A 26,912-nucleotide genomic window follows, 5' to 3' on the forward strand; every position below is an offset into this window, starting at 1 on the left:
CAGCATTTAACAGGCAGTTAGTATATTGTAGTAGTATATTAGTGCTACAGGTCTGCTCCAAGCACAGTCTGCAGCCAACATCCCTGGCATTTGCCAGTGTCAGGAAAAAAGCTGAAAACCCTAAAGGTATGCAATCTCCCATCCGGCAGCTGAAGGATTCAAGCAAAGGGCTCATTACTTCTCCGCTTTGATGGGTGGTTCAAAATGGAATTCATCCTAAAAGCAGTTTAAGCAAACAGCCAGTTTCATAGCTGTAAATGCAAATGTGGAATACCGAAGAGGGCAGCTGAATGGTGCCTTTTCATTAAAAGAGGCAGACAGGAAATGATAATTGCTGAATTGTGGAAAATAGCACCATTTTTGGCAAGTAAGCAGCTGAACGAAGCCTGAATTCATGGAAAAGAAAGAAGGCAGGCCATTATAAAAGCAGCGGCCTAGAGAATGAATAGCGTGCTCACAGTGTATGAGCAGGAAACCGGAATACACTAACACACACACACACATTCTCTGCTTCACTGGGCTTTTCTTTGCCATCCTGCGGAGGGTCACACCGGTGGGGATGCATGGAACGCTCAAATAAACATCAAGTCAGACGCTTGTACCTGCAATAAGTATCTTGGCTTGCTTGCAGTTATGCTGGAACACTGACTGCAGCTTTGGAGCCCCAAATCCTCCTTTGAGAAACTTAGCGACTTTGTTGATTCCTTTGCTGCAGTCCACAATCAGCTTTTCACTGAGAGCGATCATTTTGCCCCCTGTGTGCAGACGCCAGGCACAGTAGAGATAACCATCAGAAGAGAAGCTCCTTGCTCCAACAGGAGGACAAGTTTGATTGTAGCCACCTCCAGCAGCTTGTAGAAAAAGCAGCTGATGACACGTTAGCCACGCAGCATTTTCCACCCGGAGTCTATTTTTACTTGCCATGGAGTGACAGCAAATCAGATGCCTCCTGAGCTCCTGATGCCCTCCAATCCCCCGGCTCCTGTCTCCTGGTAAGAGCGTGGCTTGCACAGAAAGGCCAGAGCCGATGGCATACCTTGCATTGAAAGCCCTGCCAACATAGCGAGAGTGCAAGACGAAACCGGCTCACAGCTGCACCTTTTGGACAGGTTTTCACCAGAAAGATATTATAAAGCTAATACATGGCATTAGCGAGTGGAAACATAAAGCTTCTATATTTGTTATATATATATCTGAGCCAAATCCCTTCTGTCAGCTATGGCACAAAGATCTTACATGAAAATGGATTCAGAATAATTCCCATTCGCAGCCCTTACTTTTCTTTTGGGTACATTGTGTTTCAGTGCAAAATCAGTAGGAAATACAGTAAATCCCATTAAACCTGCAATGCAGTAAGAGCGGGGTTGTCTACATTTTTCCTGCTAAGTCAGAGGCATGAAACATTGACATTTTAGTCAAGCTCTAAACAGGTTACTTCCCTTCCTGTAGTTCTGACTGCTAGAAGGCAAAAATCAACCTCAATTCAGTTCTATGAAAGGACTGCATGGCATTAAGAGGATATTTATGTTCTGCTTATCAAAGCGGTGGTTCACCTTTAAGTTAACTTTTAGCATGTTCTAGAATGGCTAATTCTAAGCAACTTTTCCATTGGTCTTCGTTATTTATTTTTTTTATAGGTTTTTAATTATTTGCCTTCTTCTTCTGACGCTTTCCAGATTCCTCATATGACCCCCATCTAAAAACAAATGCTCTACAAGGCTACAAATTAATTGTTATTGCTACTTGTTATTCCTTATCTTTCTATTCAGGACCTCTACTATTCATATGACAGTCTCTTATTCAGATCGATGCATGGTTGCCAGGGTAATTTGGACCCTAGCAACCAGACCGCTAAAATTGCAAACTGGAGAGCTGCTGAATACAAAGCTAAATAACCAAAAAACCACAAATTATAAAAAAAATTAATCTCTACATCATACTAAAAGTTAATTTAAAAGGTAAACAACTCCTTTAAGGTGGTGACCAAACACTGGCCAATCTTCCATGATATGCAATATTTGGCCACCAAGAACAGATGGCTATATTACCAATCGCCATACGCTTCTGTATGGGCAAAAATGATCAACCTATTAAGGGCATGCATGGCCAGACTTTGGTATCCAGCACCAATTTTGTCTTGTGTTTAAAGGCTAGTGCTCTCATGTGTGTCCCCAAAACTTTATGCTGCATCCCGAGCCCTGGGTTGGTGGCATGTTTCCAGTTTTAATTAATTTAAAAAAAATAAACCCATACTTAAGCAGTTAAAAAAAATATCATGTTTATACCTATATTTAATGCTAATCTACTAAGCCTTGCACAGCTTACATAGCCCTTTTCTGGACAGCTGAGTGTATATTCAACCCATTCCAAAAGAACCCTACAAGTGCAGCTTCTTTAATCAGCGCCTAGTTAAAGAGCAAGTGCAGGTGAATGGTCCAGGAGGTGTTGTACATCATGTCCCGACAGCTTCAGCCTGAATAACCTCATGAATTATGAGCTGTCATGCACTTTTTATCGGCTATAGAATATACTTCTTAGAAATGGGAGCTATAAATAAGAGAACAGATGGCTTTTGTTGGCTCCAATCAAAGCTCCAATACTTTCTGGAAGTAAGCCCTATGATGAATAAGTAGTTGTTTGTGGAACTGCCCCTCTGCATGGATTTTCTGATTATTAAAGAGAATGCACGACATTAAAAAAAAAAAAAAAATCAAATACGTTTTATTTTAAGTGTGTGTGTTTATTTTTGGCTGTGTCTGAACCACATAGGAAAACTAAAAACAGCTTTTGTAAATATATAGACAGACCTTACTGCATAGTAATCTCAATCACTTAAAGGGGTTTACGTTAACTTTTAGTATGTTATAGAATGGCTAAAGGTGGCCATACACGGATAGATCCGCTCGTTTGGCGATGTCGCCAAACGAGCGGATCTCCCTCCGATATGCCCACCTTGAGGTGGGCAATATCGGGCTGATCCGATCGTGGGCCCTAGGGCCCAACGATCGGATCCTAGCGTTCGCCAAACGGGCGGTCGGATCGCGGGACCGCATCAACGAACAGATGCGGCCACGATCCGACGGGATTTTTAACCCCATCCGATCGGGGAAGCCCGTCGGGGGCCCCCATACACGGGCCAATAAGCTGCCGACTTGGTCTGTCGGCAGCTTTTATCGGCCCGTGTATGGCCACCTTAAGTCTGGGAAACTTTTCAATTGGTCTAATAAAAAAAAAAAAAAGACAATAGTTATATATATATATATATATATATATATGGAGTTTTGTAAACATTCTTATAAAGGCCGGGGCTCCAAGAGATATTGGGGCTAATTACTAGGAAAGCACCAAATACACCGTACTGGAACTTCTCCAAAGATTCATTCAAATATCAAACTGGCTCAGAATCCCAATATGTATATTCAAATTTGACTCCTGAATTTTGTACATCAAGTGATGCTTGGTGAGGTGCCGCACAGGACTATGGCCATAGAAGCAAAGATCTGATAATACGAATCCTCGATTCGTACGATTTTCGGGTCGTTTTGTGATCGACCAGGTTAGAAGATTTCTGTCGGCTGCCGATAATATCTCTGCATGTATTGCCGATCTGCCGATTTTCAGTGGGAGACTGTCACCAGCTTTGGTCAGACATAACTTTTGTACGATTGCTGTCAGGGGCAGAACATCGGCTGATCTGTTCTTTTACTACTTTAATTGATCTGAATGGTTATTGGCAGGTCGGGAGATGAGGAAGTCCGATCGTTCGTCCGATATTGCAGGTAAATCTGCGCGTCTATGGCCAACTTTATTCCCATCAGCGCAGACACCACTTTATGTACATATGTGTAGGGATGCACCGAATCCAGGATTTGCCCGAATCCTTGTGCCTGGCCGAACCAAATCCTAATTTACATACGTAAATTATGGGCAGGTAGGGAAAATCAATAGAATTTTCATCACAAAAGAAGAATTTTTTCCACTTTTTCCGTCCCTGCCCCTGGTATATGCAAATTTGGATTCAGATTCGGTTCGGTGTTCGGCCGAATCTTTCAACAAGGATTCGGCCGAATCCCAAATAGTGCATCCCTACTTATGGGTAATGTGATACTATGTATATATGCCCCCTTTCATTCAGTTACAAGCACCAAGGGGAACGGCAAGGATCACACAAATTTAGTATGAAGGGGCTTATGAATATCAGCAGCTTGTCTTTTTTGAGATAATTAATGCTGTTCTCTTGCTAAGTTTGCCATATAGACATATCTATCTCAGTGGAAAGAATTTAAGCTCCCCCCCCCCCTTCTACCTTCCACCAGTCCTGACAGGGGCTTCTGATCTGTGAAATGCCAACACAGAGTGCTATATGGCTTGTGCACGGAGAAGAGTTCTCAGAACATGACCTGACTACAGGGTAGACATGGAGCCCACTCAAAACTATTTGGCTAGTTGACAAACTGTGACGGGTCAAGCCAGGCAGTCTGGTAGCCTTATATTTATACACAGTTTGTCTGTCCTCAAACCTCTGGGAGGGAGGGGGTGTTTATATCAGTTCTTTCCAATATAAAGCGACAACAAATACATACATAATATGTTAACATTAATTCAAAAGTCTAACATTATATGGACTGGTGGGTAAAATGATTGTGCCAGACATAAAACAGTTAGAAAGTACTGGGATGGGATCCGTTATCCAGGATGGCTGTCCCAATCTACCCAAAATTGTTCAAAATTATTTCCTTTTCCCTGTAATAATAAACCAGTAGCTTGTACTTGATCCCAACTAAGATATAATTAATCCTTATTGGAAGCAAAACCAGCCTATTGGGTTTATTTAATGTTTACATCATTTTCTAGTAGACTTAAGGTATGAAGATCCAAATTACAAAAAGATCAGTTATTTGGAAAACCCCAGGTCCCGAGTACTCTGGATAACAGGTCCTGTACCTGTATATGATGAAAATAAAAGCATTTCCTCGGTATCCTTGTGCATAGTACAGTATAACAGAACAGCCGATAATCCAAAAAGTAAAGTGAAGACAAACGTAACCCCACAGTGAAGGCTTCACATAGCAGCACACCTGTCTCTTGCCATTTGTTGTAATGTCCAACTGGAATTGCTTGGGACACATGAGGACCTCCCATGCATTTTCATGGCCTAGTAAGGGCTCACACAGATGTCATTTGACATAATCTAGCTCCAATATTGGACATTTGTTCTACAACATAGATTTGGGCCGTAAACACAAGGGCACATATTGGTCATTGGAGTTTCTCTAGGGAAACTCTAGTGATAGAAAAGCCCAGAGTCTGGATTTGTATTATTAGGGTTTAGCCACACAGGGAGATATGAAGGTGCTACTTGTAGCTGGCTAGGAATTGATTGGGCCCATTGTTTCCTATGGGAATCATTGGCTAATTGAATTTTGTTCAGCTTTAAGTAGCAGCTACTAATTTCATTGTGTGACATCAGATATAAGCAGGCAATGTATGGGCCAAGATTAAAGGTTCACCTTTAAGTTAGCTTTTAATAGGTTATAGGATTCTAAGCAACATTTCAATTGGTCTATATTATTTATTTTTAATTATTTGCTGCCTCTTTCCAGCTTTCAAACAGGGGATTCTGACCCCATCTAAAAAACAAATGCTCTGTACACATCTATAGTTATTGCTACTTTTTTATTACTCATCTTTGTATTTAGGCCTCTCCTATTGATATTCTAATCTCTTATTCAAATCAGTGCATGGTTGCTAGGGTCATTTGATCCCTAGCAACCAGATTTCTGAAATTCGAAACTGGAGAGCCGCTGATAAAAAGCTAAACAACCAAAAATAATAAAAAAACAATTACAAATTGTCTCAGAATATCAATCGCTGTATCATACAAAAAGTTAATTTAAAGTTGAACAAACCCTTTAAGTGCTACTCATAACTAATGAAGCAGCTTTTTAACCCATGTTTAGACCAGGAATAAGATCAATATCTTTTGGGCAGCATTAAAAATCCTACTGGACAAAGACTGCTTCAGGAGGCTAAAACAAATCCTTTTTGGATAGGCCAACCAAATCAGCCCATAGATCATGTATGTAAAATGCACTTTCTCCCATGTTAAAATTCAAGCAGATAAAGCGGTGCCAGTGATTAAGCAAACCTCATCACAAAACACAGATTTAAAAACTCAGTAACTTGACACTGGCACCTCATCAGAATAAAGTTTCTATTAAAAGGGGTTGTTCCCCTTTTAAACACTTTTTTAATTGAGTTGTTTCAGATTGTTCCCCAGAATAAACTTTTATTAATTACTTTACATTTACTGTTTTTCCCAAAATCTAAGTTTAAAGTTGAATGTTCCTGTCTGTGGTGTTAGAGTCTGCACTTAAATTACGCAGCTGCCAGACTCAAAACGGTTAAAATTTTGCAACATTTAGTTGATACATTTCTCAGCAGCATCTCTGGAGTATAAGCAACTATTGTATCAATTCTAACAGCTGACTTAAATGAAACTCAAGAGATTCTGCTCAGCAGGGAGAAAGATGAGAAATGTATCGACTAAATGTATCCATTTAGAACAGTTTACAGGGTCGGCGACCTCCCCACTCCCCCAAGCTGCTATAGAAGGTGGAAAATTAGACTAACTTTACATTTCAATATTAGAAGTCGTTTCACTTTGGCAAAAATTCGCTGACTTCTATGGGCGTCAAAATCTTCTTGACGCACGGCAAAAATTTTTTGACGCGTGTCTTTCTATGGGCGTCATTTCCGCAGCGAAACAAGCCGAAAAAATTCACCCATCCCTAAAAAGTCACAAATAGAAAATAGAAAGAAATTGGATAAAGTCTTTATTTCTGGGGAACGATCTGAAACCAACTGAAAAAAGTGTTGGAAGGTGAACAATCCTTTTAATGAAATGATTATAATAAATGAAACTATAGTAAATGCAAAGAAAGCCCCAGGTGGTAAATAAACAGAGTCCTTGTGGGTTTCTTATAGGACTCGTATAAAAGTATGGCGCAGAGGTAGGTCTGTGGAGTTATATTTAACTTTGCTAGAGCTGCGGGAAGCTGGCGTGCCAGTCTGCCAATAACACTACATTCATCCTGGAGGGAAAATAACTGGGACTTTTGCAATACAACAATTGTGAGTCTTTGTATCCTGCAATAAACAGTCGACTCAGACAAAAAAAACCCTTGCAGAGGCCAAGGGGGCCCCACACTTAGCTGTAGTATGTGCATGCATGAACTGTATCTAATGAGCTGCCAGGGCTGCCTGCTAGATTTCACCCCCTTGTGAGTGAGAGATAAGAGACTTGGAGTCTATCACTTGTGTCCAGCTGCTGCCATGTGGTGTGCACATGGTTAAAGGGGTTGTTCGTTTTTAAGTTAACTTTTAGTATGATGAAGAGAGGGATATTCTGAGGCAATTTGCCATCGGTTTTCATTTTTTATTATTTGTGGTTTTTGCGTTATTTAGCTTTTTATTCAGCAGCTCTACAGTTTTGTCTGGTTGCTAGGGTCCATCACCCCAGCAACCATGCATCGATTTGAATAAGAGACTGGACTTTTAATAGGCGAGGGCCTGAATAGAAAGATGAGCAATACAAAGCAGCAATAACAATACATTTTTAGCCTTACAGAGCAAATAATTAAAAAACTATACATAATAAATAATGAAGACCAGTTGAAAAGTTGCTTAAAATTGGCAATTTTATTGCTTACTAAAAGTTAACGTAAAGGTGAACTTCCCCTTTAAGGGAGAAATCAGAGTTATGTAAACTGGGAGAGAGAAAAAAAAAAAAAAGCAATAATAAACCTGTTAGTCCAATAAACCAGTGGGGCACCTCTGAGTGTGCCCAAAACTATGCGTTTCCAGGCTTACTCACACAGAAAGGAGGTGAAATCATCCTCCCCATTAAGGGCCGGCCAAGAACATTATTGGAGATTTCTAGATTTTCCACCATCACTGACTCTGGAAGGGAACAGAGTACATATTTTACTACTGAAAAGCTATCATCATCATCCCCAGCCCAGGACAACAAATTGAAAGCACATTTTATTCGGCTTCCTTCCCAGTGAAATGTCGTTTTCTCTAGCCGCACAAAAATAAAATATCATAGCAGTAAAGTGGGCATATTTTCCCCTGGCACACTGCATGGCTGCCTCGCACACAGCCCCAGCTTTGAAAGAAAAGGGATGGGGGGAAGCATTTGCCAAGTTGAAGAGCAGTCTCCTCAGGCGATCAAATAATGAAAGCCACATGTGCTCGCTTGCACGAAACTGTCAGTTGAGAACGTCAACTCAATTTAACTGTTGCACAAGAACTGCAGTGGGGGAGGCGAGCAGCGAGATTAGTGACACCGGGCAGACGGGAAGGTACATTTATCAAAAGTCGAATTTTGAAATACGACCAATCAAAATTTATTTAAAAATCAAATTTTCCAACTTGGATGGATTAAATCGACCCGAAAACTCAAATCGAATTGGTCCCTGGACGTCTCTCCATTGACAAACAGCAATTCGGCAGGTTTTAGGTGGCAAATAGTCGAACTTGAGTTCTTAAATGGCCAGAGTATGATAAATCTCGAAAATCGAATTAAAATGTTTGGAAAAAATCCAATAAATGATATTGTGTAATATAGCTATTATGAAACAGTGGTTCTCCAGCTAGTGCTGGAAATACAATGTTCAGCCTACCCAACAGCTAAGCAAGCAGCTAGAACATTACCTAAACTAATGTTGCAAAGGTCGCCAAACAAGCGTCTTTCTCCCCGATGTGCCCACCTTGAGGCGGGTGATATTGTGCAGATCTGATTGTGGGCTCTAGGGCCCAACAATCAGATCACAATGGCAGGAATACAGGTCGGAGCAAGGAGAAAATCAACAAGCTGATGCGGCCCTCGCTCCGACAGGATTTCTTTTAACCTGTCCAATAGATCGCTCACCAATTTTCAGCCAGATATCAATAATGGAAGCCAGTCATCAATAATGGAAGCCAGTCAGAGGGCCCCGTACATGGGCCAATAAGCTGCAGACCTTATCTGTTGGCAGCTTCTATCGGCCCATGTATGCCCACCTTTAGAATAGACCAGTATTTCTCAACCTTTTAATCACGGGACCCAAATTATAAGGACATTTCATCATATTCAAGAGATCACGGAGGTGCACCCCAAGCAGCATGGGTAACTATATTTGGGCATGGTACCGTGGGTTACAAATCCCTGGAACAGAGAAATAAGTATGGGTAGGAAAACAATAAATAAAGCAGATCTAGAAGAATTCACGGAACTGGTTACAAGAGACCACTCAAGAGATTAATATATGTATATAAAATATGGAGTCATGAGCACGGAGTATTTTATAGAGCAGGAAAAAGGCAGAGGTTGATCTCACCAGACACAACTGGTTTTGCAGTTGACATTTACTCAGGTGAAGAGCAAGCAGCTCTATATGTGGGTTTAGCAGAATGTGGGCAAAACTGGGAGTTAACATAAGGCCATACTCAGACCAAACCAAATGTCCTGTGATCTGCAGAAACTTTCAGTTAAAGGAACAGTAACATCAAAAAATAAGTGTTTTAAAGTAATACAAATAGAATGCCTTGCCCTGCACTGGTAAAACTTAGGGATGCACTGAATCAGGATTCGGTTCGGGATTCACCCAGGAGTTTGCCTTTTTCAGCAGGATTCGGCCGAACACAAATCCTAATTTGCATATGCAAATTAGGATCCGGTTCAGTATTCGGCCGAAACTTTCGAGAAGGATTCGGGGGTTCGGCCGAATCCAAAATAGTGGATTCGTTGCATCCCTAGTAAAACTGATGTGTTTGCTTCAGAAACACTACTATTGTTTATATAAATAAGCTGCTGTGTAGCAAAGGGGGCAGCCATTCAAAGGCTCAAAGCTACACAGCAGATAAGCTCTGTAGAACATAATGGTGTTATCGGGTATGCACTATTTAACCTGTGCCATAAGACTTTTTTTTTTATTTCCGCCATTGCTACAAAACAGCTTGTTTATATGAACTATAGTAGTGTTTCGGAAGCAAACATCAGTTTTACCAATGCAGGGAAACAGTACATGATATTTTCATTACCTTAAAACACTAATTTTTTGGGGATAGTGTTCCTTTAAGACAGGTTATCTTGGAACAAGACCTGAAAAGGTCGTAAATGGCCAGTTGCCGGCAATATGGACGAAATCTGCCAAAAACAAATCCCGGGTGTAAGTGGCCAGCTGTTGGCAACAAGTAAAATTATGTCACAAGCCCTAAGGCCATATTCATAGCCTATATATAAAAAAAAATTAATTCAGCATCCATTATCGGAGTCAAAGATGTAAAAACAGTAACTCTGTGTATATCAGTTCCCAAATCATTAAAAACTATGGAAAATGCACACATCTGCATATCAACAAAATGTACATTAACAGCTTTCCATTCCTTCAACATAAAAAGCCACGAGTAATTGCAAGATTGCTAAATAAATAAATACTAATGTTGAGATGAGATGTGTAACTTGTAATTAAGATAACGGCTAGGATTAGGTCTGCATGTTTCTCAGGATAAATTAAATACTATTCATTTGATCAAGCTTTCAACCCAGACAACGCTTATGTGCTTATTATAAAGCCATTAGTGAGATTACTCTGCAGAGACCCTGATACACATCATTGTGCCTTTTATGCTTGTTGTACAGAAGGATTTCTCATACAGCCTGGCTTAAGATGGCCATAGACGCAAAGATCTGAAGTATCGAGGATTTGTACGATTTTCAGAACGTGTGTGGAGAGTCCTGACATTTTTCGTCCGGCGGAGATCGGTCGTTTGGTCGATCGGACAGGTTAAAAGATTTCTGTCGGCTGCCGATGGTATGATGATTCGTACAATCGGATCTTTGCGTCTATGGCCAGCTTAATACAGTTATTTTGCATGCACAGAAGGCAATTATCTTTTTGAACCCAAAAAATACAGGTATGGGACCTGTTATGCAGAATACTTGGGGCCTGGGGTTTTCAAGATAAGGGACCTTTCTGTAATTTGGATCTTGATACCTTAAGTCTACTAGAAAATAATGTAAACATTAAATAAACCCAATAGGCTGGTTTTGTTTAGAATAAGGATGAATTATATCTTAGTTTGAATCAAGTACAAGGCACTGTTTTATTATTACTACAGAGAAAAAGGAAATCTTTTTTAAAAATCTGAATTATGTGGATAAAATGGAGTCTATGTGAGATGATTGTGAGTTGGTAGGGGCAGGTACATATACTAGTGGATAGAACTGTTCTGTGTGCTGTTACCTGAAACTGCTTCCATGCTGCATGGATTTAAATTTCTGATGATACAATATATATAATCCACTATCCAGAAAGCTCCGAATTAGGGAAAGGCCATCTCCAATAGACTCCATTTTAATGAAATCATAAAAAAAAAATCCTTTTTCTCTGTAATAATAAAACAGTACCATGTACTTGATCCCAACTAAGATTTCACGAATCCTTACTGGGAGGTAGAACAGCCCTATTGATTTTAATTAATGGTTAAATGTTTTTTTAATAGACACAATATGGAGATCCAAATTACAGAAAGATCAGTTATCGAGAAAACGCCAGGTCCCGAGCATTCTGGATAACAGATCCCATGCCCTTATAATAGTCTCTTGATCAGCATTGAAGGAAAAACAGAAGACCAGTAGCCCCTGGCTCTTAACAATTATCGCCTGGACCCTACTTGGAATATTTCAAAGCCGTTAATGTTTAACACCAGGGATGTGTTAATACTTTCTATGCAATATCTAATTTTATCCAGATGTATGCATCTTGCCTACTTTTAAGTTCAAGGAAATTTTTAGTCCCTTATAATGAACTAAAGGCGAGAAGAAAAAAAAAAAAAGGAACACGTCTTAAAAAAATAATAATAAATAAAAAAACAAACTAAAAAAAAAAAAAAAAGTTTAGTGTGCTATTCTTAGCTCCCTGCTTCAGTGGTTTTAGGAAGGTCCCTTCATGCAAGCCAGAGAGGTGACTGTGATAGAAGTTATCATACTGACCAATGATACTGTAACAACTGTGAAAATAGACCTTCTATCCCAAGGCAGTCTGGCATGGAGGAGTCTGATTTAAAAAGGGGAAAAAGTACATATGGACAGGAAACAAGCAATACTGGGACATTTCAGCATCCTGAAAGCAAAGCTGGTGGGACACAGGGGCCAAGAGGGGGACAATTCTGGTAAAAGCAAAACACATGGGAGCCCTATTCATGAACAAGTATACCGAGCAGTCACAGAAAAGAGCCCAAATCAAATGCCTCTAGCAAAGATTCTATGCAGTAAGTAGTGCCATCAACATTCCCACTGTTCATTTAGTTCAGGGAAAAAGGAGCAGTAATGTAGGATCTGAACTCTGTGGAAAAAAGAAATGGATTGTGCCCCTTTTCTATAGACATCTGGCTTGGGAATGCAGACGGTGAATGTGCAGATTGGGGATGTGGGGGGAGTGAAAATGTTCTCAGCAAGTGTTCTGAAGAGCACTGCTGCACCACCACACTTCATTTCCTTCTCGAAAATATGTAGCAGGAAAGCAAAAATACAAAGTGTGTGTGTGTGTGTGTGTGTGTGTGTGTGTGTGTGTGTGTGTGTGTGTGTGTGTGTGTGTGTGTGTGTGTGTGTGTGTGTGTGTGTGTGTGTGTGTGTGTGTGTGTGTGTGTGTGTGTGTGTGTGTGTGTGTGTGTGTGTGTGTGTGTGAGAGAGAGAGAGAGAGAGAGAGAGAGAGAGAGAGAGAGAGAGAGAGAGAGAGAGAGAGAGAGAGAGAGAGAGAGAGAGAGAGAGAGAGAGAGAGAGAGAGAGAGAGAGAGAGAGAGAGAGAGAGTGTGTGTGAGAGTGTGTGTGTGTGAGAGTGTGGGGGGGGAGACAGAGAGGAGGAGGAGCAGACAGATAATAGGGAAACCATACATTGCAACAACTTGAAGCAGAAGTTAAAAAAAAATGCAACGTGGGAATTATGAAAAATGAAATAATTCCTTGTAATACAGCCTGAAATTCTCCCTAATCAACTAAAAAAGGTTTCGCAGTAGCAGTTGTACTGAACAGCCCACATAGCTCATGTAATCCGTTTACTATGCTCTTCCCCTTGAACTGTGGTCACCTAGAGGGGGATGGTTGCGTACCCTCCAGTTCATCCCCCTACACACAATTAACTTATTATTTATTATTCTTAGCACAGCCTGCACAGAACGAGGGGCTCATTATTTCTCTTTACACTGGGACAGAGAGCGGTGCGAAATCATCTGCCTCCTTCTCTCACACACACACACAGATAAGACAGACACAAACACACACACACACACACACACAGATAAGACAGACACAAACACACACACACACACACACACAGATAAGACAGACACAGACAGACACACACAGACACACACAGACAGACACAGACAGACACAGACAGACACACACACACACACACACACACACAGACAGACACACAGACAGACAGACACAGACAGACACAGACAGACACAGACAGACACAGACAGACACAGACAGACACACACACACGCACACAGACAGACACAAACACACAGACAGACAGAGACACACACAGACACACACACAGAGACACACACTCATGCCCCAAGCACAGTGTTACAGTCAAGAACATGCACAACAAAAGCTTCATTTATCAGTCGAATGTTAAACAAAGAAACATACTGCTCCTTGTAGAGAAAGCAAATTATTTTGGGGGAGAGGTGAGCAAGATCAAATATCTGAGAAAAATTAAAAAAAATAAAAATAAAATAATGACATAGCAGTTGCCCCCCATAAGCAAGAGGCAAAGTATGAGCCACCAGGTTTCCTTTTCTTGTGGATAACAGTATACTAAAGTCAAACTTCCACTATTACTACACATGATATGGTGCTGGATCAGGGCAGCCGATGAGAAAATAGCATATTATGTATGCCCCGGCACATTGTGGAAATAAAACATGGCAGCACTGTGCTGAGATAGAATATAGGCCAGGCCTAGTTATCACTGGCACCTGTCAGCTTCCTTGTCCACAACAAGAGGCAGTTTCATTTAAACTGATAGGTGTGCCAGTCCCCTCAAATGACAAGGAAAGCCTAATTCATTTATTACTAGTGATGCACCAAATCCAGGATTCGGTTTGGGTTGGCTGAACCGAATCCTAATTAGTATATGTAAATTATGGACAGAAGGGAAATCACATGACTTTTAGTCACAAAACAAGGCAGTGAAGAAAATTTTTTCCCACGTTTTCCTTTCCCACCCCTACTTCACATATGCAAATTAGGATTTGGATTGGTATCCCGCGACCACACATGCAGTGAGCGGAGCTCACGGGCAACATCTTTGTCGATTCAGTATCCTTCGTTATATGAGCACCGTATTGGCGCATGCGCAGTTGGAGCAATCTTTCGATTTATTATAACTTACATTCCATTCTGTTCTATGGAGCGAAAACCATCATCAACTTCGAAGCAACAAGAATTGGGGTCTCTTTCTTTAAACAACCAACGCCCCATCATTTCACATGCCCTCTGACGTCCACACACAAGTCTAGCACCCCAATTTCACGTCGTACACGTAGTAGGAAGCTGTTGTACGTCAAGGCTTGACAGGTTGGACACCCCTTGAATTCGCCATTAGACTGGAAGGGATTTCCATATAGAAGCCATTAAATCAGAGCAAGTGAATAGTGCAGTATGTAGGTTACAAAGCAGGCTTTTCCATCTGTGTGCGATGAGCTCTCAGAAAATGCAGAGCTGTATGCTCCGTGCCTGGCAGCTCATAACTTTCCCAGTGTGCAGCTGCACGGCAAAGCCGAAATATTGGCTTCTGTTCCTTTCAGAGCCCAGAATGGGGAGCCAAGAGCACAAAGGAGGATTTGTTTCATCCCCTTTAGATACAGCACTCGGTGTCCCCATTGCCTTGCAGATGATTATTAATGATTTGACTAGGCTTGTCTGAGATACCAATTCAAACAGGTCTTTCAGACATAAATGCCTGCAGATAATCTGCTCAGAAATGAAACATTAGCAGAGAGACAAGTCCTCTAACAAGGCACGATGCTGGCAAACTTTGTGCGTGGGGGGGGGGGGGCTTTTTCAATTTTGTTATTTTTATTTACATGACCCGCTGCTGTACAAATATAAATGCAGTCACCAAATGGTTCTCTGAAGGAACGTAGCTCATACCATTTGTGTGAGGCAAACAGATGTTACTTTATGATAACTACTCTCTGTAGAGAGATGCAGGAGCGTTACAGGCAGGATCTGGGACATCCCTAATATAGGTATAGGATTCATTATCTGGAAACCAGTTATCCAGGAAGCTCCATATTACAGGAAGGACATCTCCCATAGAGTCCAAAAATGATTTCCTTTTTCTTTGTAATGATAAACCAGTGTTCTGTATTTGATTACTCCTTATTGGTAGCATCCCAGCCTATTGGGTTTATTTAATATTTAAATAATTTTTTTGTAGACTTAAAGGGATACTGTCATGGGACAAAAAATTTTTTTCAAAATGAATCAGTTAATAGTGCTGCTCCAGCAGAATTCTGCAATGAAATCCATTTCTCAAAAGAACAAACAGATTTTTTTATATTCAATTTTGAAATCTGACATGGGGCTAGACATTTTATCAATTTCCCAGCTGCCCCATGTCATGTGACTTGTGCTCTGATAAACTTCAATCACTCTTTACTGCTCTACTGCAAGTTGGAGTGATATCGCCCCCTCCCTTTTTCCCCCCAGCAGCCAAATAAAAGAACAATGGGAAGGTAACCAGATAGCAGCTCCCTAACACAAGATAACAGCTGCCTGGTAGATCTAAGAACAACACTCAATAGTAAAAACCCATGTCCCACTGAGACACATTCAGTTACATTGAGAAGGAAAAACAGCAGCCTGCCAGAAAGCATTTCTCTCCTGAAGTGCAGGCACAAGTCACATGACATGGGGCAGCTGGGAAATTGACAAAATGTCTATCCCCATGTCAGATTTCAAAATTGAATATAAAAAAAATCTGTTTGCTCTTTTGAGAAATGGATTTCAGTGCAGAATTCTGCTGGAGCAGCACTATTAACTGATGTGTTTTGAAAAAAACATGTTTTTCCATGACAGTATCCCTTTAAGGTATGGAGATCCAAATTATGGAGAGATCCCTTATGTGGAAAACCGCTGGTCCCGAGCATTCTGGATAACAGGTCCCATACCTGTAGTAAGAAAGCCATTGGCTGCAAGTTGCGTGGAGCAGATGGGCTTTTCATGGCACCCAAGTACAACAGTGACTCGAACACCCTACTAGAGGGCAGTGACTCTCGTGGAGGGGGTTGATACTGGTTGTGGTTCAACATCAGCCGGCCATAATAATATCTTCACGCATGCAGTGTGATGAAAAGGCTCTGAAGCTCAAACAAACACCCCTGTGTCGACAGCATAATGCAGATAGCTGTTATGACTGTCAGTATAAAAGAAAAGAATAGAAAGGGCTGAATCAAAGCAGAAGTGCTTTAGAAACACTGCCAAATCTCCGTTTCTGTGGATATGATCATGCTTGTTTGATGAAATCCTCCTACGGATTAGTACAAAGGTGTGCTCTAGGCAACATCTAAATGAACTGCACACATGACCACACAAAGAACCACTAAGAGGACTGTTGCTACCTGTGCCAGGACATTTTAACCAATAACTCTGCTTGCATTGTTTCCTTGGAAACGGCTGATTTGATTGGGTAGCCGGAGAGTCATAAAGACATGCCAAAAATGTTGTGTATGTATTATATACATACACTCAATACAAGGTCAGATTTATTAAATCTCAAGTTGTGTTTTCCACGAAAATCCAATAAAAGTGCCAATAAAAGCACGTTCCTTGCACTACAAATTGGACCAATTTGCTACAGTTTCTTTGGACTTCTAGGTTTTTTGTTTTTTTTATTTGGTCAAAAAAAAAAAAAAAAAATCTTTTAACAGGAAAAAACAAACAACTCAAATTTTTCAAGATTTATTATACCCCGACACTGGAAAAGGCTCAAATCCAAAAATACACCATCTAAATCCTGTCAAGGTCATGTAGGAATCAATGGCAGAGGTCTCTTGAACTGTCTGAAGATGTTAATAGTCTTCATGATGTTCGAGCCTTTTTTGCTGTGTTTCGCCCGAAAACCCGATCAATTTGAGAGATTGGAGGGGGGTTTTTTTCGCCAAAAACTCGAATTTTTGGGTTAACCCTGAACTCGCCGATTAGAGTTTTTTCCTTCCATTTGAGTTTTTTCTTAAATTAGAAACCATTCGAGTTGTGAGTTCATTCAAGGTATAAAAACTCTAAAATTTGACCTTTGACAAATAACAACCATAATCTACAAGATACAAGAAGAAAAGATAACTTAAGTTTATGACTGTGTGCCGTTTCACCGATGCCCCTATCCCAGCACACATAATACATACCAGGTATGGGCGCTTGTATGATATCCATCCATGTGGTCTGTAGCTATGATATCATATACAATGCCTACTTACTCAGGGGTAGTAAAACTCAGCAGCAAATTTTGCCAACCTTCACAAACCAAGCGTTTTTTTCCCCCTCTCTAAGATTATGTTTTGCTTTTAACTTCAACTCTAATAACAAAGGCTTAATTATATAGACACCAGATAATATTCTTTTAAGATGTGCTTGTTGGAAAAATAAAATAAATAAAAGATGTCCTCAATTCCCTTTGAATTTTATACGGGGCATGCCAAAGCATGATTCTGGCAACATGGAGAACATGTACAAAAGCATGGAACTCAAGGATTTCTTGAGCTATACAGGTACGGGACCTATTATCTAGAATACTCAGCACCTGGGGTTTTCCAGAAAACTGATCTTTCTGAAATTTGGATCTTTATTCCTTAAGTCTACTAGAAAATAAATGATAAATTAAAAATTAAATAAGCCCAGTAGGCTGGTTATGCTTCCAATAAGGATTAATTGTATCTTATTTGGGAACAAGCACAAGGTACAGTTTTATTATTACAGAAAAAAAAAAAAATTAAAGTGATTAAAATGGAGTCTATGAGAGATGGTCCTTCCATAAATTGGAGCTGTCTGGATAACAGGTCCCATACCTGTATTATGTGTGATGGAGAAAGAGGGTACCAAAGGTGGCCTTTTCTGGATGTCCTAAGTTTATCACCAAATCAACAAGCATAGTGCAAGTCAATGGCAAATTGCATGGAGCAACACTTGAGTACAGTATGGAGAAACAAATAGTCATAACTTACATTAAGGAGAAATAAGGTACAAATGGCTCTAAATGGTGAAATGGTGAGGTGTACATTAGCCTTGATGCTCCAAAGCAGATGGGACTTCTCTACATCAGATAAGAAAGGGAAGACACAAGCTTAAACCCCTGTTGCAACTGGTAAAGTAGACAAAAATGTGAATAATGAAATATTCTATTCAAAAGCTATCCCAGGAGCCGTATTTTTCACTGTGTATGTACTAGCTGCTAATCGGAGCATGCACCTAGGATAAGACCAAGTTTTAACAAGCGACTTAGGTCATCTTGCAGGGGGAAACTTGCCTGCATATAAAGTGGTGTCTACGTTTTAGCCCTTTTTTAATATAGAAAAGGAGCCATTTGTGAATTCAGTGGCACGTTGCAGAGTTCTTCCAATTCCAGGGAGATTTCCAGTCTCAGGCAAGACTGTACCAGTTTAGACAGGCTCGCTCTGGAATCACATTACTATGCAGGGCTGAGCTTAACCCGTTGCACAATGAGACAGCGTGCAACTTGCCATGTGCTTCTGCTCTATTCTTTCTAGCACACACTATAGCAGCTTAGTGTAGGCCACATACAATTTGCACACCGGGTCTCTCAAGCCTTCAGATCTAGTGGCTTGCTGCAAAACAAAATTATATTTAAGGCGCCTGTAAAGCATGGGGTAGGTTTATTTTGCAGTTTAAAGACGGGCAACAAAATCCCCAACATATCGCCAGGTTTCGCCGTGTAAAAAACGGCGTAATTTGTTACATGTTTTTCTAAAGGTGGCCATAGACACACAGATAATATCGTACGAAACTAATGTGCGTATGATATTGGGTGCGTGTATGGTGGGAAATGTCTTGTAAATTGGCCAGCTGGACTGAAGATTTTGATCGGGTGCCTTTGAAGGCTTCCAAACATCAACCATTGTTAGTGCTGAATCATCAGATACAGGTAGAATTCTATTGTTTCTAACTGTATATCTGACAAATCAACTCTATACGTGTGTACTGAAACAAATGATCTTTCTTGGAAAGATCTTTTCCAAGAAGGTTCGTAATTGTTACGTCTATGGCCACCTTTAGAGCGACTTCCACCAGAACTCACTTACAATGGTCTGAAATGGTGTAAAATAACGGAGACAAATCTCACGTTCACGCGGCATAAAATAACATTTGCGGTTTATTTTATAAAGCTTTTTATACTTTCTTTTCAGCCAATTTCATTTCATATGGCATAATGGTTGGATACCTTATGAGTGGCACTATTTATTTCTGTTCAATCAGGAGACTCTTTACTCCATCATCAGTCGATGCACCCACCAACTTGGCACACTGCCTACCAAATTGGCAATCGTCGTCTGTGTTTTGTCAGAATAGTATCAGTTTATTGATATATCCCTCCGATCTGGCATACACATCAAAATAGCCAGGCAGTAGGGTCAAAGTCTGACCAACTGATTCTGGGCATATAAAACCAGCTCTACCAAACGTTAGTCCATCAAGACAAAAAGAGGTTTCAATCCCAGTATATGAGGGCACAGGCCCTTGTTATTCTTTTTTCCCCTGTCAGGAAGCTGTAAGAAGTTCATAAAATTCAGACTCCCCTCTCATCTCTGTGCTGAAAATAAAGATTAAGGGGGTCATTTATTAAGGTTCCAGTTGTGTTTTCCACAAAAATTGGAGTTTTCGTAGATTTTTTTGGAAATAGCTTGAATCCGAAAAATACGCCATCTAAAACCTGTTGAGTTCATGTAGGAGTCAATGGCAGAGGTCCCTTGAACCATTTGAACTTGTTAATAGCCTGCATGCTGTTTGAGGTTTTTTCTGAGGGGTTTGTTCAAAAACACAAATAATTCAAGCGATTTGAGTATTTTCCTGCGGAAAACTAGATTAATTAGAGTTTTCGGGCTTCACAACTCGAACTTGCAGAATCTATTTTTTTTCATAAATAAGATACTGTTAGGTTGTTATTTCATTCGAAGTATAAAAAACTAACATTCGACCTTTGATAAATAACCCTCTAAATGTCAAACCTAATTATCTTATTGCAAAAGGTCTATTATTTGAGCAGCATAAATACTGGCATTACTTTCTATTTAAAGGTGCTTAAGAATTCGTCAATTGGTAAAAAGGCATCCAACCTTTCTTAAAGCTAGCTAATGTATCTGTCCATACAATTGCTTCCATAGTTTTCAATGTTTAAAAAAAAAACCCTTGTGCACCCAACAAAGGAACTGCCAAGCTTTTAATCTCAGGGTGGTGCTTTATGTATACTCTGGACAGATCACTAGATGAATATGGATGGTATTAAAGAGCATATATATGCCTCTATAAGCACAGGCATGAAAATATTAATTCTAATGCTGGAGAGAAGCCCTTTAAACAATCTCAACTTTGCCAGCCATTTTTCAGAACCGAGACCCACTATACAATTTATCTCTAAGTGCCAATTTTCTGGATTCTCTTTATTTAAATTTAAATAATGACTTTTTTTGATTATTTGGGATCAAACAGGCACTGAAAATTCTGGATAGTACCTCCAAAGTACTTTGCATCCCCCTCTACACGAATGATTACCGATTTAAATAAAGGACACTATCTTATTGGTCCTTCTTGCTGCTGCTAAGTTTTATTATAAGTTTGCTATCTAGACCAATTACAGCATTACATGACCCTTTAGTCACTTCTTCTACCATGCAGAGAGTCAACAAGTCCACAGAGCTTAGTTCATAATGTGGTGTGTAGAAATAATTTTAAAAAATGTGGATTATTTAGATAAAATTGAGTCTATGGAAGACATCCTTTCCGTAATTCAGAGCTTTCCGGATAATGGGTTTGCAGATAACAGATCCCATACATGTATATACATGCACATAAGCTGCCAAACTGTACAAATAGCATGCCAAAAAAGTTGCCAGCCAGCCATAGCCCTACTCTTGCAACCACAGTACAGATGAGGGCAGTACTATATTACTAAAGCAGTGATAGAAATGCATTGCAAATGATAACTTATTGATTTATACAAGCAGAACAAGACCAATTTCAGGAGGAAAAAGGAATGCAAACCTGTAAAACCTTAATTACACAAATAGAACATTATTAACACGAGTCTGTGAGGATTAGCCGCACATTGCACAGTTCAACACCTATCTTAATCTTTATCCTCATTAGCAACTGATAAATTATCTTGAGACTTAATCTGTTTAGAGAAATTTGGCGTAATCGAAATGCCTAACCAGGGAACTGCTAGACAGAACGGGAAAGAAAAAATTATTTACAAACAATGCAGAAAATAAATCAATTCTTTAAAGGCAATCTGCAAGAGAAAAATTAAATTCAAGCACTTTGGTTTAATTGTAAAATAGTTTTTGGTTTCTGGTTAAACAAATAAAATGATGCCATGCCAGGTCTGACCAGTAGATGGTGCTTATGTCAAATTACTACTCTAGCTTTAATGCTACAACATTGTAAGTAAACCTGGCTGATGCAATGCACAAAGATACTGGGGGGTCATTTATAAACACTGGGCAAATTTCAGGTGTTTGCTTTCATTGTTTTCCTTGCAGCTGGCTGGAAAAATCGAATCGCCGATTGGTTGCTATGGGTTACTGCCAGGTGCAAATTTGCCAATGTGTTTATAAATGAGCCCCACTAAAAGTGGTGTGTGAGACTTCAAGAACTGTGGTGTTTATTTGGGTTATGAATCATTTATCACTCTATTTAGAAAGTTTGCAAAATTTGCATAATACGTAGTGAAATGTATTATCAGTCAGTAATTTGTCATTATCCCATAAGATTACAGAAACACATATATCAAACTCTTACGACTACTGCAAGAACAAATGCAATGCAACATCCCAGGGTTCAGCCAACCTGTTTTATATTATCACACAAGGCATACTTTGCAGACCCCCTTAAGCAGAAACGGGCTGGTTTGGATTTTCAGAACAATTAATTACAGTGCAGTAATGGTTCAACCGAGATGCTTGCCAAGGCTTATTATACAAGTGATTTACGTTGCTCACATCATTTTACAAAGAATACACATATTCTACAAGAATTCTTTATATTTGCTGCAAAGCCAAAGGCCCAGGAGGCTGCTGTATAACAGGCAACCCTTACTAGAGCCCCACGCACACAGGATCACTTTAACTACTGCCGTATCAAACTGCCCCATCTGAGTAAGCAAACTGGGCCTGTAAGCTTTAAAGCAGCACGGCAATCATGTGCCTTGTGATAAGCTTTGACAAGTGATAGCTAATGTATGTGATATGTCTATGGGAAATAAACTTGCCTTGCTGAAACATCAGAACTCTGAATGCTACTTTTCTCTCTCTGCCTGTTCATTAGCATTTGTGAAACACAGGAAAAGGTAATACACAAAACAAACGTATGAAAAAAAGGGGTCAGTTGCTATTCTATAGACCTATCACCCGTAAGGGTCAGGCCACACTGGGCGTTTTGGGGAGATTTGGTCGCCTGGCGACTAATCGCCTCATTTTTGCAGCGACCGATCTCCCCAAACGCCTTCCCTCACTCTGCGCCGGGTAAAATGAAAAGAAAAAAAAACGTTGGCGCTAATCACACGCGGCGATTCGTTTTCCGAATTTGCAGAGGAAACTTCGGAAAACGAATCACTGCGTGTGATTAGCGCCGGAGTTTTTTCATTTCAGCCGGCGCAGAGTGAGGGAAGGCGTTTGGGGAGACTGGTCCTGCAAAAACGAGGCGATTAGTCGCCAGGCGACCAAATCTCCCCAAAACGCCCAGTGTGACTGACCCTAAAAAGGGCCACAGTTAATTTTACAAAGACTACTACAATGTGAACAGCTGTTCTTTGAGAGGTCCAAGCAGGGGACCAGACTACCAAAGAGCAGCAATTATAGGAAAGGAGTGAAGGAAAGCTGGGCATGCAGGTATAGTAGGGAGAAAAACTAAAAATGCACATATTAGCTTAATATGGTGGCTGTAGCAGCGGGGGACAGTTACCCCTGGGAAGGTGCTATATTATAGGAAAAGGTATAGTTAACTTAGAAACTGTCTATAACAGGCTATGCCAGTGGATAACAACTGTGGGATTTAAGAATAGTATATAGTAGGGAGAGATGGTGCCTATAGTAACAGTGGGATAATAGTCTCTGGGAAGGGACTGTGGATGTGGGATAGCAGGTATAGTAGGGAGAGATGGTGCCTATAGTAACAGTGGGATAATAGTCTCTGGGAAGGGACTGTGGCTGTGGGATAGCAGGTATAGTAGGGAGAGATGGTGCCTATAGTAGGAGTGGGATAATAGTCTCTGGAAAGGGAGTGTGACTGTGGGATAGCAGGTATAGTAGGGAGAGAAGGTGCCTATAGTAGAAGTTAGGATAACAGCCTATTGGAAAGCACTGTGGCTGTAGAATAGCAGGTATAGTAGGGAAATATGGTGTCTGTAGCAGTCGAGAAACAGCCTCAGGAAAGAGACTGCATGTATCTGTTCCTCCAGGTACTCTAGCGTCCTCACAAATAGGTTCTGTCTCTCCTGATGAAAATGACCCCAGTGTGTGGTGTGAAAGGTATAAAAGTATTGGGACAGGGACTGATGAGAATGATGAACACTTTCCCTAAATAGTTGCAAAACTGTCTCAACTATATAAAGGGTTATAGTACTGCTAAAAAGTGTACACTAGGGAAAGCTGGTGCCTGCAGCAGTAGGCACAATAGTCTCAGTGCAGTCGACATCAGAAGACAACACATGTATTGGAACATCTTATACCAGTATTGGCAGACGTACCCAGAAGGCAATCAGAGGGAGCTGGGATATAGCAACAGAAGAAACCCTAGGATGGACAGCTCTTCTCTGGAGAAGACCCTGCTGAAATTATACAATGGCCAGCAGCCCCCAAAATCTATCTGGAAATGTTTAGCACAGCAGATCAACAGCTTGGGAGTTAACAGGCTGAAAGAGCTTACAATAAATCCTATACAAACCCAGCTAGAAGCCGAAATACAGAATGACGTTTTTCACCTCTGAAAGCTACATGAGATAAAGGGGACTGCATGCATCACACATGGAGAAATGAAGAAAATCAATAAGACTTGGATGCCTTGCACTAAGCACTTCAGCATATCAGCACATTATCCATGATCAATGCCATTACAGTCAACTTAATATGCCTCAACCCCATAATTACTCAGAGAACAAAGTTGGATTGTAGGATAGTAAAAATCTGGGAGGGAGGGGGGTAGTGAGGACATGTCAGTACTCGCTTATCATGTTAAGGAACAGGTCATTAATGAAGCCCTAGACATTGAGAAATAAGGGTGCTTTAGATGCTTCATTGATAAGCCCAGTCCCGGATCAATGAAGCATTAAAATGAGAGCCTTTGTGCAGCACAGTTCCCCTTTAAATGACCCAGTCAATAAGACAAAGCCCGATTTTAGTGCCCAGGACATAAAAGGGGAGATCCCAATCCATAACCGGAGCTGCTTGCACAAAGATGACAGGTTGGCAAACACAAGAATACGAAAGTTGCTGGACAAGGTCGTGATTTTCCTTAATCATTCAGATATCTGGTTCACAAACTTTGTGTCCTCAATAAAGTGAAATTGCAATGCCAAAGTAAAAACGAGGGAACAGCTTGGCAAACACAGACCGGTTTGCTAATCCAGGGTTTTTGCAACAACAGGAATTGACACTTTGGTCCGCTTAAAACCTCCTGGGTGCCTGAATGTGCACCAGATAGGGTTGCCACCTGTCCAGTAAAAATGATGGTTGATCCCAATGTTATTAATAGGGAAAAAAGATAAATATGTAGGAAGGCCAGGATTTTTTTCCAGAAAAGGTGGCAACCCTAGCACCAGGGCACTTCTGTGGCAGTTAATAAAGAGTATACAACTAGGTGCAAAGCAGAGTTTCAAAGATGCAAAGGTTATTACCTCTGACCTCTATTCTACTTACACAGTGGCCCCAGCACAAGGCACTGACCTCTATACAGTGGCCCCAGCAATCTCACCACTGTAACTCTCAAACCTAATTCTTACCGGAAAAGATGTTAAATGGAATATAGCACCAGCACGCATTTAATCTTGCATGAAATGCAACATCCACATTCAGCTCTACAGTCACACAGAAATCGGACAAAAAGAGTTGCAGCAAACCTTGCAATGTCTGGAAAGCACTGCCATACTGTTGGGGAGCAGGCACCCATAAATACCATAAAGTCAGCAGTGCAAATAAGGACTAAATACAAATTAACGGCTGTACGTGAGGATGCTGGGAGCAAATAAATTATATTAACCAGGTTGCATCAGTGGGACACAGCCAGCGCAGACTTAATTTAGAATGGAGACAGCTGGTTGCGTTAGATCATTTTGCAGCGTCCCCACTATAAGTGGTAGTTCTGCAATAACAGGAAAACCACATGTTGCACGTCCCAATATTAGTAAAATAGTGCCCTCCTCAAGAGAAGCAGATTGTCCAACCTGTGACACTGCAGAACTACATCTCTCAGTGCATGTGGAGAGTTGCAGCCAGGAACAGCTGGAGGGAGACACCGCTGAAGACAGGGGCGTAACTACAGAGGAAGCAGACCCTGAGGCTGCAGAGGAATAGGAGGCCCCATGAGGCCTAAATAAAGAGCAATTCCAACATATATTGGTAAAACAGGACAATGTTGTGGGCCTAAAACGAATTTGCTGTGGGGCTCAGTAACAGTAGTTACAGCACTGCCCGAAGGCCAGGGACATATCATTGATCACTGTTGCCCAGTCTGTCCCCAAAGCCTGTGTGCGTCCTACCGTAAAGCATCTCACTCACCCTGTGTCTCTGATTCCCCACGCGCCGCCCCGGGAGCCACAGGCAGCGGACGAGGGGGCCTCGGTTTGGGGGTCGGAGGGCTGATCCTCTTCCTACCAAGATACTCCACGTAGGTGCCTGGGAAGTCCCCTCGCTGCCCGGTGTTCTCGTTGCATCCATTGAGCCAACCGATCTGCTCGGGCCGGGCCTCCATTCCCTCCGCATAGCAGCCCAGAGGCAGCAGCGTGGCACGGCTCACTGTGAGAATGTCTCCCACGCGCAGGTCGATGTCCTCCTCCCGCTCCTTCTTGTACGGGTACAGGGCCCGGTACTGGTATCCCTCCCCGCTCATCCTCGCACGGCCGCGGAGTCACACAGGCGCAAGTGTGCAGCAAAGTGGAGGGGGAAAAAAGAATGAAATAGGGACTTTATCCGCCCTGTCTGTTTCACACGGCTCAGCCGCCGGGGGACTGCCTGGAGTCGGACGCACCGGAGCTAGATTTCATTTCTTCCCTTTCTTCTCTCTCTTCCTTCCTTCCGCCACCGCAGCCCGAGAGCAGACAGCAGCAGCCGCACAGACACACTCACAGCCTGTGACAGAAAGAAGCGAAGGCAGCAGGGTGGGAGGGAAACACAGATGCGGTAACTAGCAGCACCGCGCATGCCTACAAACACTTTCCTATTGGGCATGCGTACAACTCGCCCCGTCAGTGGCCTCCGCTGTTGCCACCTGGCTTCGCAAGCTGATTGGCTGCGGAGTTGCTGTCACCTGACGTGGGTGTGGGGTGGAGTCTTTCCAAGTCGTGTTTGAATCCGGCAGTGTGTGTAGTAGATGCTTGTGTGGTGTTGTCTAATAATGATGACAT

General features: G+C 41.3%; 1 protein-coding gene across 3 annotated transcripts in view; it reads right to left on the minus strand.

The window, feature by feature from the left end:
• Positions 1-26,690, minus strand: part of pik3r1.L (phosphoinositide-3-kinase regulatory subunit 1 L homeolog) — a 50,519-nt gene extending 23,829 nt beyond the window's left edge. Inside the window, exon 1 of one of the 3 annotated variants that reach the window (XM_041580124.1) lies at positions 14,454-14,585. In XM_041580124.1, coding sequence (XP_041436058.1) covers positions 14,454-14,460 — 7 coding nt within the window. In that variant the 5' untranslated portion in view covers positions 14,461-14,585. 3 annotated transcript variants of the gene reach the window in all.
• Between the last annotated feature and the right edge of the window lie 222 nt (positions 26,691-26,912).

This window comes from Xenopus laevis, chromosome 1L (genome assembly GCF_017654675.1).
Source record: "Xenopus laevis strain J_2021 chromosome 1L, Xenopus_laevis_v10.1, whole genome shotgun sequence".
Taxonomy (NCBI): Eukaryota; Metazoa; Chordata; class Amphibia; order Anura; family Pipidae; genus Xenopus; species Xenopus laevis.